This window comes from Aethalodelphis obliquidens, unplaced genomic scaffold (assembly GCF_003676395.1).
Source record: "Aethalodelphis obliquidens isolate GAN/ISIS:26980383/991018 unplaced genomic scaffold, ASM367639v1 scaffold2, whole genome shotgun sequence".
Taxonomy (NCBI): Eukaryota; Metazoa; Chordata; class Mammalia; order Artiodactyla; family Delphinidae; genus Aethalodelphis; species Aethalodelphis obliquidens.
Window position 1 is genome coordinate 30,985,067 of NW_020837946.1, and position 18,031 is coordinate 31,003,097.

An 18,031-nucleotide genomic window follows, 5' to 3' on the forward strand; every position below is an offset into this window, starting at 1 on the left:
AGCTAACGAGTTCTGAACTTTTAACCTATATGGGTTTCATAATTACACAGCTTGAAATCCTCATCAGAAAATCCGTCTGCTCCTGAAATTCAAATCATTTTGTAATCTTGAATAATGCATGGCAACTCTACAGAAATTAAAACATTTCGTACAAGAAATTCGCAACCTTTTTTTTTTTTATTTTTGCAAGAGCATAAAGTAATGGAAATAAATTAGTTGTCACTTCCTTCAACTCCCCAGCCCACCCCCTTTCCCCCACACGTCTCATCTCTTTAACAATGTTTTACAAAAACTACATAATGGGTGTGGATTCATGACACAAACACCTTCTACATGAGCCAGTGCAGAGATAATTGAGTTCCAGAAAAATACCATGAGCATGGAAAAATGAACTCTGTGTCTAAAGCACAATGGTTGATAACTTTGGCTTTAGAGATCTGAATTTGATTCCTGACTCAGACACAGACTGGCTCTGTGACAGTGGGCAAAGTCATTTTCCTATGATATCCTCCAGTTTTTATACTTAAAATATATCTTGTTTTTAAAATTTGTCTATAGTAACTACAGTAATTATTAACCACAATTATTAACCAGAATTACAGCAAAAACTCAAACAGAAAGCAAAAAGGATGTTAAAAATCCCCAAACAAGCAGAGAACACTACGCTGACATTACAAATCACCTTTCAGAGAATAAACACATAGAAAAATAATGTGTTAAGTCAAAGAAAAGCAATTGCTGTATCAATTTTGTATGACATGTACTTAACATTTACATTTGAATATGTATATAAAAATTTATACGTCCATTTTTAAATTATAATTACTTCTACTAGATGTGATTTCAGATGATTCTGACATTCTTTGTATTTTACTGTATTCTAAATGTTTTTAACTTAACAAGTATTAACACTTTTAGTAGTAAACAGTTTTAAGTAATTTTACAACAAAGGAAAAAAACCTACAAAGGTGCCTCTTCAAAACTCCTATGTCCTACCACCTTTTACTCTTAAAATACTGTTTGTCTTGACACTATCTGTGTGTCACTCAAATGCAACAAGCAAGTCACATATAAAAATTGCCTGGCCTTAGACAAATTCTTAAAGCACTTAGACTATACTTCAAACACTATAACCAAGACACTGGCATTGTCCCAAAGTAAATGGTGAAGAGTATGAAGCGGATGCCAGGTTTTATGCATGCTTGCAGATCCAGATCTAATGGACAGTGAAAGGAGATATTTTAAAACAATGATTTGGCTGAAGTATTAATCAACTAGATGTCATAATAAAAGATTGTGTGTCAAAAATTCAGTCCATGGCTGCATTCCTCTCCTTATATGGAGACACTATCAAATTTTTTAAATATGTTATTTCTTTCATATAAAGTATAATACTGTTAAAATGGTGCTCAGAATATTCCAGACAATTATTTTCACTGTATAAACATTAAATTTTCAAATAAAGTTCTAACTAAAATTTTAAAAATCTCTAAACCCCGAATTATCATGTTTACTTTTGGTGACATTAGGCCATCAGACTCTATTGTTGAATAAAAAACATTTTTCCATTTAAGAGGAAAATACTTAGTTTTGGGAAAATCTAAGCAATATGCTGAAATAAATTACCAGGAAACAGTCTTCCCTAAGTATTCACTTCAATAAATCTGGGGCTCATTTTCAGCTTCTGACTTCCAATGAACAGCAAAAGTTTAAAGAACAGTATCTCAGGATGTTTAATACTCTACTTTTATTTGAATATTCATTTCAAATAACAATGTAGCAAGAAACATAAAAGTTCTCAGTCTAAGTTTTCTTGAAACATGCCGACTTGATAAATTTTCTGTTTTTGTGTGTATACACAAAAGATACTAAAGTTTAAAATTAAAACTTGGCCAACCAAGCATTCCATATATTCATGCATTATATGAGCACAAGATGCATCTCAGATTGAAGCCTCATGTCAAGTGCAAAACATTTCGCCCATTATGTTCAGTCACTGCAGTTACATACTTAACTTCCTTAAATAGTAGTTTCCACTTGGGGAAGAGACATCTAACTAGTTTGAGTGTTTATGACTTTGACACTAGGTCTCCCTAAGGAAATGTCAACATTACTTTATCATTTTTCGCTATCACTTTCTTATTCATATTATTCTTTGTTGCTTCTTTTCTTTTGATGCGTATCACAGCATTTCTTTTTTCCAAGTCATCAGCACACTGAAACTGCAAATTATTTTTCTAACCAGTCACATTCATTCCCCCACCCCCAGCACATACACAACATTCTTATAAATCTGTCTGGAGTCTTTTCCCTCATTTAGCCTTCAGTCTTCCTAAATACACCTAAATAGTCCATGTAGTCTCGGGAAAAGGGCAAGTTCTGTAGCTTGTTCAGAGAACTCTGATTATAACTGCCATGTAGCTCCTTAAGAATGATCATGATTTAAATGTCAATAGAAAGACCACTGTTTTTATACTACATGGATATGAAATGCATTGACTATATCACACAAAAAAAAATATTCCCAATGTCCATGCTCTGAGCACTCTCACTGCCTTAGTGACAGAAAAAAATCCCCATTTGGCCCCATTTAGGGGCTCAGGGCACCTTGGCAGTCTCTGCGCTGCCCTTGCTACACAAAGGTACCTCTTTAAAACCTGAGTAAGGGAAAGGAGGAGATGAACCATACATCAGGTCAAGGCCCCCCATCTCTCTCCAGATGATTTGAGAAAACTATGATAAATACCAAAGGTCTTCACGGCTTAAGGGAAGCTGGAGTATCACCCACCTTATTGTCTCATGCCATTGGAGAATTACTTAGATTACTATACTGCACTCCAAGTTCTGGCAAATTTCTTAAACTGCCTGAGTTCTGTTTTGTTTTTTAATTTGTTTGCTTTAAATATTTGCTTCAGTTTCTTGATGTAAATATTGTATCTAGTTAAAGAGAAATCCCAATATTTCAAGATTAGCACCAAATGTTTATTGCATGTTGTTAAAATAAAAGTTAGGAAGACTAGATCAAGAAAAGATTCCTGGGAAAGACAGCCTTTGTGTTCCTCTGTAAGACACACAATCGACTTAACTACTTAAGTTTTAAGTATCTAAGAAAGCCAAAACCAGAACTCTTCCTGATTTCCTTATCCCTAAAATATTAGCTGTGCATATATACTTTTTGAAAGAATTAGTAAAGTGAGAATTTATAGGAAACATAAAACTAATAGTTTAATATCATGAATTATTTCCTTCTAGGAAAAATGTAAACAACAATCATGGGTAATAAAGAATTTAAAGAAAATATAATTCTCACTAACTGGAAAAATTCCCAATTAATCTCGCCTATTCAATCAAAGTCAGGCAAACCAACTAATTGAAATATACATTTTAACCTTAGGGGTTTAATTCTTTCACCAACAATTCAAAAAATTCTGAAAGGAAGAAACTAAATAACTTGGCATAACTATGAAATAAATTAAGACAACTTTTCAAATTCACATATAGAACATATATAGAACTAAAAGAGGAAAGAACAAATACACCCCAACCAAGCAGGAATAAAAAAGTGTAAAAGTGGAGCCCAAACTCCTATAATTGTGGGTAACAACTGGGAAACTTTAATCTGTGAGTCACAGAAAAATGCAACTGAAACAGGCTTGAATATAAGGTAATAAACGGCTCATGTAATTGGGCGTCCCAATTAGGATGAACTTCAAGAGTTGACTAAGTCCACTGGCTCAGAGGCCACGTCCCTGAGACCCCCTGGGTGTTGGCTCTCCTCCCATGATGGTTTCTACCTCATGCTGGAAGCTGTAGGATTGCAGTGGTTCCAAGCCTCAGAATAGGACAGAATTCAGAGGAAACTTCTCCCACGTGATAAAAAGAGCTTTCCCAGAAGGCCTCAGCTTACCTCTCCTTGAGCATCTTTGGCCCAAACAGAATCACATCACCATTCTCAAAGTACAGTTGACCTTTGAAGAACAAGAGTTTGAACTGTGCTGGTCCACTTACACATGTTTTTTTTCCCCCTAGTAAATGTACAGAAAACTACCTGATCCACAGTTGGTTGAATCCTTAGATGTGGAACCACAGACACAGAGGCCAACTATGGGACTTGAGAATTGATGGATATTGGTATCTGTGGTGGGTCCTGGAATCAACCCCCCACAGATATGGAGGGATGACTGTAATCACTGGTACAGGGAACTGGATCACAGATTAAGGCCCACAAGACTCACCCTTAGAGGTGGGTGGTCATATGAAAAAAAACTATGTGAGGAAGAGACAGACCTGAACAGAACCGGAGTTGCCCTAGGAAGGAGAGAGTAGGAATGGATGCTGGGTAAGCAGACAACACTACACAATAATCAGCTACATAGGCCGACCCCGTATTTCTAGACTGAAACGCATGCCTCATAGGCTTATAGTTGACCTGTAGATGGTCTAATTAAACTCCAAACCTAAAAGAAGAATTCCTGGCAAATGTTTGCTCAACTGTTGCTTATACAGTCTCAATGACCAAAAGTCCATGCTTTATAAAGCAGCACACGCTTCACTGAAGAACTAAGTGTTACATTGAGCTGAAATATATTTCCTTACAACTTCTTTGGCCCAACTTCTTGGGACAGCAATAAGTGAATTTTATTCCTTCTTTTCTACGATCATCCAGATATCTGAGGACAGTTAGCAGGCTCCCTTCAATCTTCAAGTGCCTCCAGGTTCTGCAGTATTAGTAACATGAGGTAATTCCAATAAATCACCCCAGAGCTTTGTAAAATTTGTATTTAAAGAATGGGCTACTTAGAACACCACATGACATCATGTTAGGTTCATTTCAAACTAATACACAGTGGCTACACTCAGCTAGCCATCTAGAAAATCAAGTTCTCACCCTGTTATCAATTACGGACTATTAGATGCTTCAACTTTTTGTCTATATACAGCTGCATATTTCGCATTGGTGAGCTATGAGAACCATCTCAAATCATGTTATCTTGCAGTCTTTCTGGTCTGCTTATGGTTAAGAATTATGTAAATATGTGTGTTTCACTTGTAACGTATTTTGAATTGAGATTAATCAAGATATTAAATACGAACAGGCTTCTGTGCTATTTTCCTCCTCTGATTAAAGTCTGCACAAGGAGGCTTTCTTCTTTATTGCTAAGGAAATGTCACTTGATCCTTCAAAATTGATTCATAACATCAAAAGAAGGGAAGCTAAAAAGAGAACTTAAAGCAGCAAATAATAAAGTTCAGGAATCCTGCCGAAACTCTGAGTGAAGCTTCAATATTCATGATGGGGAAGTGCGCTTCATCTTTAAACAGAAAAATACATACTTCTAGGACTTTAAAAAGCTTCAATTAAAAAATTTAAGGAAATTAAACATCTTTATTTACTAAAAATTTATCTGTAGACCTAAGTCATCTGTAAATGTAATTTGAACAAGTACCTCAATAGAAGTGTTATAAACATTAATGTGATTTCAAGAGCAGCCCCCCAAAAGTCCATTACAATGTAGCCAGTTAATAAGATACAGTGAGTTTGAGCGCCTGGAAATAGAAGAACCAGCAAGGTAAAAGAGTTTGGTACAGAGCTATTCCCATGAAACTGCTGAATAGATAATATCTCTTGGTGAAAATACCAAGGAGCTACATAGTTGCTTAAGCTTCATGGGCCACCTGTCAGTACTGAGCATACATCCCTGTTGACCTGTTTCATTTTGTTTCTTAAATCATGAGATTCCAGGTATTCAGGTGTTTTTCTTTCCATAGCTTTATCTTATTTCTTGAGATCTCTCTTACCCTAAAACAGAGACACCCCACCTCCTTCAAAGAGGCACCTAGATCCTTTCCATTTTAAGAAACCTGTTAATCATTAAGAACTAAGTAGTGAACACACACACTCAAATGTTATCAAGGTTCCGGAATCGTGGAAGGTCTGGGAAATTGTCATTATACTGTAGTTTATGCCTTCCTTGTGTGTTACTTGGAAGCTCTGATATCTTTGCTTCCCACCCATTAAATTTCTAAGGGTAAATTCAATCTTCCTCCTTTTAGTTACCTGTCTCTCCCTGTTATTCTCACCTCTGTCCTCTTTCCTAGTGAAAGAGGTCCCTTCCCCCTCACTGAACACCTCACTGGATGACAAGAAGAGAAGACTGTTCTCTTTTCCCATAACCAGTCTCCTCCTCCTTCCGAACTTCTCTCCCATTCCTCTCCTCTGGCTCACTCTTCTCACATCATGGCAAGTCCCTCCTGGACTACAAGTAAACATTTGCTTAAATACCTCCGGACAGCTGCTACAGTGAATAAGGGCAAAAGTGCTAATATTCGCTCGGTACAACATACTTCAAAGTGTTACCAGGTACTTAATTTCATTTGATCCTCCTACCAACTGTGTGTGGTTGGTGGGACAGCAGTAGATGATTTTCAAAATGAGAAAAGTGAGGTTGAAAGAGGTTAGAGTAATAATATGAAAAACCTGGACTCCAACTGCCAAAGCCCCAAGCTCTGCCACATAACACTCTAGAATATTGTTTTAGTAAAGCTGATCTCAGCTAGATACTCAGGGGACGCAACCTGATTAAATTGATACACACTTACCTATTGATGATGTGGTGCTCAATCAGTACTCAGAGGCCTCTATCATTTTTCAAAGAGGATGTTTTATAACTTAAGTAGCTTTGTATTTGGTGTAATTTCAGGTACCTTAATGAGATTGCCATTTGTACCTTATATAATCAAAAGTAGACGTATTTAAAAAATAATAATAATGGTCACATAACTCTTGGGCATAGATACACCTATACAAATAACCTCAAAAGAAGCTATTGCAAGAGAGAACACTAGTAGAACTGGGTCCCATAACATATGGCTAAAGGCATGCTGTAAAGAAAGAAATGCTCATTGATTTTTTTTTTAGAAATACATTTTTAGCTCTAAGGAAAGGATTATTATAATCTCTAGTTTTATTGCCTTTTTCCCTCCAAATTTGAAGTTTTACACATATGTCAAAAATTTTCTTATGTTTTACTTTTGACTGTACTCAAATGCGTAGCTAAATTAACAGCACTATCAAGCTTGATAATTTCTTTCTAACCCCAGTGAAAGCTTTGCACCACAGATGTGCACAGCAAACAAGCACACTCAGATCAAGTATACACACTCCCCACACACACACATCTGCACACAGATTCTCCCTCTCATTCACTCACACACACACTATTGTTGCCAACCAAGGAAGTTGCAGAAGGCACCAGGCCATCACCTGGATTACTTGGCTTTCAGTTACTCTCTCCCAACACCATTTGTCTTTGCCATAATAAGATCACAAAGGCATTGATTCCAAAGTGCTCCTCTGGGATTGAAACATGCCTACAAACTGCATCCTAATAAAACATTTAAAAGACACAACATAGTTTGGTGGAAGAAAAAAGATGGACAATTAAACCTTCAATTCCAGTTATAACTACCACTAACTGAAATCAAACATGTTTATTAAACACCAAACCACAGGTAAGAAGTCCAGGTGTTAAATAATTGAAAAGACTATCCCAATCCTAAAGGAGTATACAAGGCATTTGGAGAGACAAAACTAAGACTTAAAAAGTTAAACCATAATAAAATTCTTCAGAATTTCAAGATGGTAATGGATAAATATTACTAGGCAATAATATATTTTTTAAAAGACTGCTCAATGATTTCTATAAAATCAGAGTGACAGGGAATTCATTCAGAATTAGGACAGTCTGCAAACAAACTAGAAAAAAAATACAATTTGACCTGCATCTTGAAAGATTGCTAAGAACTGAGCAGCAAGAATACAGTCTTTACATGTATGAAGAATGTTATAATTTCCACTGTATTTTCACATACAACTTCTCAACCTTAACAACGACACTGTGGAAAAAGTTATCATTAATCACTCATTTCATCAAGGGAAAAAACTAGCATTTAGAGTAGTTAAATGACTTGCTCAAGACCTGAAAATATTTATACATATACTTATTCACTCAGTTCAGTTATGAGGTACCAGGCACCTGGAACAACAGCAGTGAACAAAACCCAAGACGCTCTCCTCGTGGAGCTTCCATTCTATAACATACAGAATGACTCTTGGACAAGCAGGGTGTAGGGCAAGGACACGCCAGACCAGTGGAACATTAAGCAAGCCATGGAGCAAGAAAGCACACGGTACCTAAGAGAATAGTCAGTACCGTAATTTCTTTCTTGTTGAGATTTGAGAAGGTTGAGTTTGAGGAAGATAGTTTGGAGGGATTCTGAGGCCTCTGAACACAATGTATGGCCATGAGCTCTAGCCTTGCTTCAGTATACACTGGAAGGAATGGTATCACTTAAGCAATACTTTAAGAATAATGTAATCTACGTTAATAAAAGTAGTAATATGTTCATTATAATAGCACCTAACACTTATTGATGACTCACTACAAGCCAGGAACCCTCCTAAACACTTCATGTATTAACTTGTAAAATTAGTACTATTTTAGCTCCAAGTGCCCATGAGGAAACTAAGGACAAGAAGATTAAGTAAGTTGCCCAAAGCCAACAGGTAGCAGAGCCAAGAGATGAACTGACTCTGCCTGTCCAGAATCCAAACTCTCAGCCACTCTGTGTCCCAGTGCACCTGTGGCAAAGAATAGTTGAAGGGTGTAGAGGGAGAGAAAAGTCTACAAATTCCTTATCAACTAAGTAACTCGGCCTGAGACTTTTAGATTTAAATGTGGTAGCTGCAGACATGCAAAGAGAGGAACATGAATCACGTTAAAAGAATAAACTGGATTAAATATTTTTTAAATAACTGCAAGTTCAAGCCTGGAAGACTAGGAGACTATGCTCTTATTGACAGGAATAAGGAAGTGAGTGGAGGAAACCAACTTGGAGCAGGAAATTGAGCAGTTTTGATCCGAACCAGATGTTATCAGGATCCCAGGGAGGCAATGCAGAACTGGACTCAGCAAAGACATCAGCTGGAAATATGGAGCCCTGTAACCTATTCTTGGTTCAGATATTTCTCTTTTGCAAGATGATGGGGTTAGGGTACATGACTGCTGAGGTCTCTTCTGGTTCTATAATTCTGTAATTTTGTAATTCTATAAGCAGAGAGTACTCTTTAAAAGTTTGAGATGGAATTTCTTGGTCAGGATAATCCTTTTGGACTTCTGCACTTATTTCTGAAACATTCTCTGAACTTCCTCCCAAAGTGCTTTCAAAACTTCAACAACTGTGAGCCAAAGAAAAACAACCCCAAAATACCATATTCTGATTTGTTAAAAATCAAGGGCTTGAAATAGGTGTTTCTCCTTGAAATGGGATTTTAACAGGCAAAATTAGGACTGAAAAATGAAGTAATTAATACAGGACTTTTTTTTTTTTTTTAAGGAGTCTAATTTAGAATCCCCTATCCCCAGAAAAACACAATACATCTCAAATTGTTCAACTACATACTGCAAAAGTCATATACTTTATTACCACTAGCCCATAACCTTGCAACCAGTGAACAGGAAGACGGGAAGAAGTCTAAACAAAAACAGAGTTTTTTACAAATGCAAAGATTTTGCTTTAGCCCTTCTAAAACTTACAAAAGCATACGTAATCATCAGTATGGTTGGTGACCATGAAGAAATGACAACCACTAGTTGAAATATAAACCCTGGTTGTACTATCCATGACTGTGTCTGTGGGTTGTACTAAAAATACAGTAAAAATACATCATCAGGAAGTATGTCCTGTGAGCTGGTTTCTAGATAGCTGGGGACTCCACAAGAGGGCAACAGAGTGTTCTCAGAAAACAATGTGGGCTTAAGGACTGAGTGTCTGCTTTTAGGTCACTAGTTCACTGTGCAAACCAGTCTACAGTTCAAAACCACATTAGATCCCTGAATGCTTCTTGTACTATTAAACAATATGTCCTGATAAAAGCATTCTCATTTTAAAATTAGTCATATTGGCACTTTCAGTTCTCAAATATTAATCTAAATGTTTTATCATATCTTCCTATAAAACTATTAAACAATATAATAACATTTAAACAAATTTAAGGTTTTTAAAAAAAGTTAAAATGTACTATAAAATAGTTTGATATTTTAGTATTTAAATTTTAAACATTTAATGGTTAAATCAAAACACACAGGTAGAAACTGCACTAATCACACTATCAAAATATTATTATTGATGTAACAGTTAACATTTGAGTGCTTAACTATATACCATACTGGACTTAAAAGTTTTTATAGTTTATGTCGTTTTCCTACACTGACCCTGTAAAACTAACTTATGTCCATTTTACAAATGGGTAAATCAAGAGTGAAGAAACATGCCCAAGCACACATAACTAGTAAGGGATAAAGCTGAACTGAAACTGTAATATCTGAGGACCACATTTCACAGGTGACCCAGGGGGCCAACCCACCCTCGCTGGAGTCCAGGAAAACCACTGGCACCTCTCCAAAATGAACCCCTATGATAGTCAAAGACAGAAACATTCTCCCTATGCACTTTACCACATAATTTTACTTTCGTATATTTAATAAAACCATGGCAGTAATCCAGTTTACATAATAGAAGTTATACATTGCCATATTTCAGTATTGTATTGCAATTGTGTTCTACAACCAACTCAAGAAATAATAAAGACAATTAACTAGGAAAACAATCTTTAAACAAGTTCAATACTCAGAGGTTCTCGCACTCGAAAAATATGAGTGAACATTAAGCGTTGCAGTGGCTTATTAAGCATCAGTCTTCAGATTTCTTAGAGCCTTTACATATTGCAACGAGAAACTGATGAGTATTACACACCTCTTGGGTATGGCATTGAAATGACTGCCATACAAGAAAGACAATAGCCTAACTACCAAAATGTTTAACATCCAGGGCCCCAAAGAGTGAAGGCTCACCCAATAAATTAATCAATTTGTGATAGATTCTGGAAGGAATGCAAAGAGCAATCAACTGATCTGAAGTATATTTTCCTTGTCCTACAGGATATTAAAAGCCGAGTTAGTATTAAACTTGAGAAGACCATCATCACTTTAAAAGTTTAAAATAGGATAAGAGAGTGTATTACTGTCCTATTGCTGCTATAACAAATCACCTCAAACTTACTGAATTCAAACAACGCAAATTTATCTTACAGTTCTGGAGGTGAGAAGTCTGAAATGGCTCTCATTGGGCTAAAATCAAGGTGTCAGCAGGGCTGTGCTCTGACTACAGGACAAGCTGTTCCCTTGCCTTTTCCAGCTTCCAGAAGCTGCCTACATTCTTTGGCTGCATTTTCAAAGCCAGCATTGTCCCGTTGATACTTTCTCACACTGTATGTCTCTAACCCTGACTGCCCTGCCTTCCTCTTTTATTTATAAGGATCCTTGTGTTTACATGTAAATATTCCAAGATAATCTCCTCATTTTAAGGTCTTTCACTTAATTACATCTTCAAAGACCCTTTGCTATGTAATATAGATACTCACAGGTTCTGAGCATTAGGATGTCTAATGTCTAATTAGAACATCTTTGGGGGCCCTCCCTACCGCAAATAGCACAGAATATACTGTCCTGCATATAGTGCACACTATATACGTGAAACTGCACATAACAGTTAGACTCCAAATGTATTCTACTAGTCCATTTGGAATTAAACTGTACCTGTAATCCAGATCCTGGAAAAGGAGCTACGAAAGACCGCAACAGGGGTAGAACTGGCAGGACTTTGCACTAAATTAGATGCAGGCTGCAGGCACAGAGAGCTGGAGTTAACCATACATGCATGGCATACTAGTTCTGAATTAATTTTGTTACTCTCCATAGTCCTATTACATATCTTTTCTTAACTATGGTGGTAACTGTGTAAAAGTTTATGACTGATGAATTTTCATAATTAGAAATCACACATAGAGGGCTTCCCTGGTGGCGCAGTGGTTGAGAGTCCGCCTGCCGATGCAGGGGACACGGATTCGTGCCCCGGTCCGGGAAGATCCCACATGCCGCAGAGTGGGTGGGCCCGTGAGCCATGGCCGCTGAGCCTGCGCGTCCGGAGCCTGTGCTCCGCAACGGGAGAGGCCACAGCAGTGAGAGGCCCACGTACCGCAAAGAAAAAAAAAAAAGAAATCACATATACAAACACCCAACACACTGCCTTGGCGTATTGTAGAAGAACAAAATAGAGTGTGAAAATTTAAATTCTAGGTTCCAGAGGCTGAATCTGCCACTTACTACCTGTGTGATCTTCGGCAAGTGACTTTCAATTTCTGTGTTCTCAGAAATTAAAAATGGGGATCATACATAGCTCTTGCCTGCAGAGTTGCTCTAAAGATATGTAAGTGCCAGAGCCATTCTGGGCCACTGTCAGCGTTCAATGAAATGTTAAGTCATTATTGGGTGAACTAAGTCAGTAGCCTTGAGCATCCAGAGAAGAGACATGCATGTAAAGTTGTCAATTCCTAGTTATCCCATAGAACTTGAAGCAGACTGACACATAAACCTGAAGAAACTTGAGAATGACGGTCACAAATAGTTAAGTTTTAGCACCACATTTTGCACAAATACCAGTTATCATAAGATGCAAAATGCCAAAGCTGCTCCAGTAATATTTTGGCAAAATACAGGCTAGAAATAGTGCAACATGGCAAAAACTTGTTTCTCCTGTGAAGGGGCTCTAATGGGAAATCAAGTTAAAATAAAACAAAACCTGCCCAAAGAGACACCGCACATGCATTATGCACTGTGTTGGCCAAAGGAATAACAGAAGACCACTTGGAGCACCAGAAATTTTGAGAGTCATTTCTTTAGAAAATCAATTAAATCTATTAGCCCCTTGACTGATTTTTAAGTAGAATACCATCTAACCTCTAACTTCAGTCTCTACTGAAGTGTACTGGTTGGCTTTTTCATACACTACATAAACGGCTTCAGCCTACACTGCTTTCCGATTCTAAGTTTCTGTTTTTCCTGCCTCATCCTTTCCAGCTAGGCCTTCAGTGGTTCCTAATGGTGTTTCTCAACTGCAGTCAGAGTCTTTCCTAGAGCTGCGGTATGTGAGCTTTAGCACAAGGATTACGTACATTCACCCATGTCTCTTTGCGCTTCCTTCTCCATATATTCTAAATGTAAGAGATGATTAGGTAACCAATTTGAAAAAGAGGAGAATTGTAGTTTTATCCAAGCTCAATACTATCTCAAAGGATCTTGGGAGAGTTTGAAATGTCACTAAACAACCACAAGCATCATATATAATTACTGCTTAATCTAAAATGACAAAAGGTTAAAAGGGCTGGCAGAAACTTCTTTCCACACTAGACAAATGGACTATAAGGAAGTTAAGACTGCAGAGAGAATGTCAGAAAAAAATAAATAAGTATGCTGTTTTTTTCACTTACGTTATTTTAAAAAATTAAAAACGGGAGTACAATTATTTCTGGTAATATCAAAAGTGTAAATTCTTACCAACTCTGAAGAACAATACCAATTAGGCTTCATGTAGCTGTGTTAAAGCAGATTAAAGGAATGGGTAAACCTGTACCCAAACAGTACTAATTCTTTGCTAGGATTTTAACTGATTATCTCACTTTTCTACCTTATTTAGTAATGGTGGTGAAGTCCTTTTAAAAAAGGTTATACATAATAAAGCTGTTTCTGTGTCTAGTAAATGAATTATGGTTACAAAGTACAATGCCAAGGTAGTTAAAAATCATTCTCTATAGGACAAATGATTTCCCTGGGCACTGTTCATGGAATCATCCATTCTGGAAAGAGCTCTTGGATGAGGCTGGGGTAAGACATTTTCTTCAGCCCCTTCTCAAACCTGCCACATTTCAGCTTTTCATTTTAATACACTGGACTTCAGTGACACTGGAGATGGGAAGACCTTCTTCATTAATAAACAACCCAAATACCTAAAGTATTTCTAAGGAAGAAGGTAGCTGTAGAGAAGAAAAAAAGTAAAAAAGGGAAAAACAGAAGTGAAAGTCCTCCTCTTGTGTTGTGAAGGTAAATACTACATTATTTACCACGAGACCAAAAAATAAGAAGTGTGCATCAAAATCACAAACAGCAAGAACCAACTGTAGAGAGGAGAGCTTTCTCTTTTGCTCTAACTCAAGCGTTCTTTGAGAATCCAATTTGGATAAAATATTGTACCAGATATTATTAATACAAGGATCAAAAGGGAATTAATATCTCCCAGTCTGTGCCCTCTAGGAGCTTATAATCTATTTCAGGAGATAAGTTCCTTATGAAATGGCTAATTAAAATGCAAAGCAAATGAGAGTTGAATTCCAACAGAAAACAGGGAAAATAAATGTATAGAATGTCTGCAAAGACTAATGTAAATTTCAATGGTCCAAAAAGATCTTATGGGAAAGGAAAAATGCAAATTTTATCTAAGTTCAATAAAGCAGTTATTTATATTCCAATCCAGTTGATTAAAACACACAAATACCCCTACCCCACCATAAAAATACGGAGAAACGTGTTTACAGACTTAAATTAGCCTAGTACTAAGAGCCTAAGGATGCACAGCAGAAGAAACTTAGAAGCAAGGATCTTTCAGGGAAAGCTGCAGTTCAATTCTGGAGAACACATTAGCCATTGATCAGAGAGCCCCAACACAGATGCAGTGAAAAACGATATATCTCAACAGCATAAGCCAGTGTATTGCATCTGAAGAGTTTAGTTTTACACCTTTTTCAGTTTAGCATCAGAAGATTAATGCCATTAAAACAAGGTAATTGCAATGGGATTATTCGCAAGTAAGTGGCAAAACATGTTCAAACTTTTTGAAATATTCAAGTCAGCGTATTTCACTGTAGCAATAAAAACAAAAACTACCACTCAAGATAGTTGCTTGCCAGCTACTTTAAGGAAAATCTTCACCACAGTTCTTCCCAAGACTTTGCTCTCCACTGTATACTCTCCTTTGAAACACATTCAAATCTCAGGCATTAAGTTGAATATTAACGGGCCAAGAATAAACTCCAGAGCCAACAATGACAATGAGAACTCCAACAGCTTCAGAGCCTGACACTAATTTACTGAGGCGTATCAGGAACTCTTGGGAATGAAGTATCTGCTAATTAGACCACCATGAACAGACTTCCAAACCTTGACAAAGTTTTTCCCAGCATCTGATGATGAACTGTGATTTATGGGCTGTCTAGGTAAAACTCGAACAGATGGTATCTTTTAACAATAATTGACACATGAGTTTGTTAAGGATCTCAATCTCTGGAAAAACATGTGGCTCTATAGAGGAAAACAAAGAAGAACATTTTTAGAGTCATCTACCTTATCTTTGTCTTCAACGACATCTGCCAAGACATCATCTGGATCCAGGATTCCTCCATCTGTGTATTCTAAGTGATGAATCTTCACCCAGTACCCAGGATCCTGGGGTAGAATAACCAAGAAGTTTCATGACTAAAACTTTTTTTTAAAATGTAAAATACATTTTAATTTTTAAAATAGACTCCTTAAAAATATGCTCTAGCAAAAAAAAAAAAAAAATATATGCTCTAGCAATAATAAAAGTTTTAAACACCTAAAACAAATGTTATCTGTTTATTAGGATAAATCTGTGGCATGTTTATCCTGTTTAACTTAAGTCAGTAAATCAATGTATACATATTTTATCAGTTTTCCTGGAAGATAAATTGCAATGGAAAAATAAATTGCCCCAGCCATTTGTAAAGCATATTCAAGGAATTTTGAATAACCTTCACTTTAGGTAATCCCAAGAATAATCTGGACAAAGAAAGATCTTCTCAAGGGTACTTTCTGAAATTGGGGATGAGAAATTCAAACAGATTCCTAAAGCTGTAGGAAAAAAATCATAAGGCAGAAATCTGTGATGGTAATAACTATCACCTCGGATATACAAACGCAATGAGAGGACCAACATCCTCTTCAACTCTTTTTATCTCTGTGCTGTGCACATATTCTCAACTCTAAGATTGGCAATGACATCTGGAGCAAGAACTCCAGCATGGATTTCCAGTCCCTGAAGCACAGCAGCAACTAGAACAATGTTCACAGTCAAACAGGGGCGGAGGGTGGTGGGCATCGCTGAACTGGGGTAGTGATTTAGGAGATTTCCAAGTATTGCTTTTTAAAAATTGCTTAGGAGTGTAAAGCTTAAGGAAAGGAATTACTTTCTCAAAATTTGATATGTAGCTAGATACTCTGCTCTGATCCAGCTCAGTTACTTATATACTGCCTATTTCTGGAAAAGATATGAAAGTGATCCATTATGACAATAAGAACATGAATCAATGAATGAAGAAAAACATTAGTACAGTTTTTACCAGAATACCCAAGCTATAATCAATTTGGTTCTGTGATGCTTAGAAAGTCCCTCAATGTGGGAAACTTTTGAGCTATGGGCACCCGGTATCCACTATAGGAATAGATACCAGTTTGCGAGAAGACATAACAGTTTTCCTGGGATAAAGCTCTAAACCTTTACTACATGAATCTTTGTAAAGGGTAAGCCCTAATATAACCCTCAGAATTCGATTGTAATTTTGGAAAAACTAATAGAAATGGTTGCTATTTAGTCTTCACTGTAGCTGTCCCCCAGTAAAAGGCAAGGACATACTATTACATAATAATTTTTTAAATTTTATTGTATTTTTTTTTTTTACAGCAGGTTCTTATCAGGTATCCATTTTATACATATTAGTGTGTATATGTCAATCCCAATCTCCCAATTCATCAATAATAATTCTTTTAAAGCAACTATTCAGAGGGCTACTGATATGCGGCTCAAGTACACAGCTTTTCAGTAATCAACTTGATAAAGTGATAGGCTTAAAACATCTGAAGGAATCCTCCTTAGGTAATCTTTCAACATTTCAAAATTAAGTTTTCTATAGAGCATCTAAAGAGCTCTAAGATTCCAAATAGAATGAAAGGAATTTATTTTGTTTCTAATACTAGGCTTATAGGTGGAAACACTAATGATTTATTAGGAAACAGCCCAATTCTATTTTGCCCACATAGAGATCACAAAGATATAAGCAGTGACTATACAACCAAGTAAGAAAAGCATCCATAGCTCTGATTCTTTAATCAAAGAGCTCTGCCAACACAAGGATAATTGTGCTATAAAAGCAATTATACTCCAATAAAGATGTTAAATAAATAAATAAATAAATAAATAAATATAGCAGTATATACATGTACCTGTAGATCCCAAACTCCCTGACTATCCCCTTCCCCCATCCTTCTCCCCTAGTAACCAGAAATTCGTTCTCTAAGTCTGTGAGTCTGTTTCTCTTTTGTAAATAAGTTCATTTGTAACATTTCTTCTTAGATTCCACATAAAAAAAAAAAAAAAAAAAAAAAGGTAAGCTAAGTACAACAGACTAGATTCTAAATAGTGAAGATACTCTGGTAGACAAAACACTGGAATATACAGAAAAGAGAGCAAAATAAAACTGCCCCCACAATCTTTGGGAATTGTTATCTTTTTTAGTCTGGCCATGCTACAAGCAATGTACTTCTCCAAATCTACGCAGGACTTCTGGCTGAAACCTATAGAATATTGCATTTTTCCTTATAAAAAATTCTTCTTACATAGTGTTCCATTTCATTAATTTCCAGAGTTGGGTTCTGATATATTATAGCTGTACAGATGAAATCTGTTGATTGTAACCATGTTTATAAAAGGTGATGTATTCTAAAGAGTGTGCTTTTTTATATTCAATCTTTTAAAATCAGACATCAAGTTGTCTGCTTTCTTCTCATACTGTTTGGAAAAGCAGATTTTATCACCTGAGACTAAGGTAAACCCCCAACGACTGCGGTATAAGGTATACCTCTCTTCCTGCCCAGAGAGATGAAAACCAAAGACTCAGATTTAAACTAGGGAAACTCAGGAAATAGCAGGGGACAGGATCTGATCAGTGGCAAAGGGGACAGCAGACAAGTTGGCAGCAAGATGGGTTGTTAAGTCACATAGCATTCCTCCCTCACACACACTTGTAGGATCTAAGACCTGGAAATCAGGCACAGGAGTTGAAACT

The 18,031-nt window shown here is 36.6% G+C and overlaps 1 protein-coding gene across 1 annotated transcript in view; it reads right to left on the bottom strand.

Annotated features, from left to right (window-relative positions):
- The window catches only part of PARD3B (par-3 family cell polarity regulator beta), a 1,036,702-nt gene that overhangs the window by 893,265 nt on the left and 125,406 nt on the right, over positions 1 to 18,031 (bottom strand). The window contains exon 2 of the mRNA XM_027123437.1: positions 15,294 to 15,395. Coding sequence (XP_026979238.1) covers positions 15,294 to 15,395 — 102 coding nt within the window. The remainder of the gene's footprint in view (positions 1 to 15,293; positions 15,396 to 18,031) is intronic.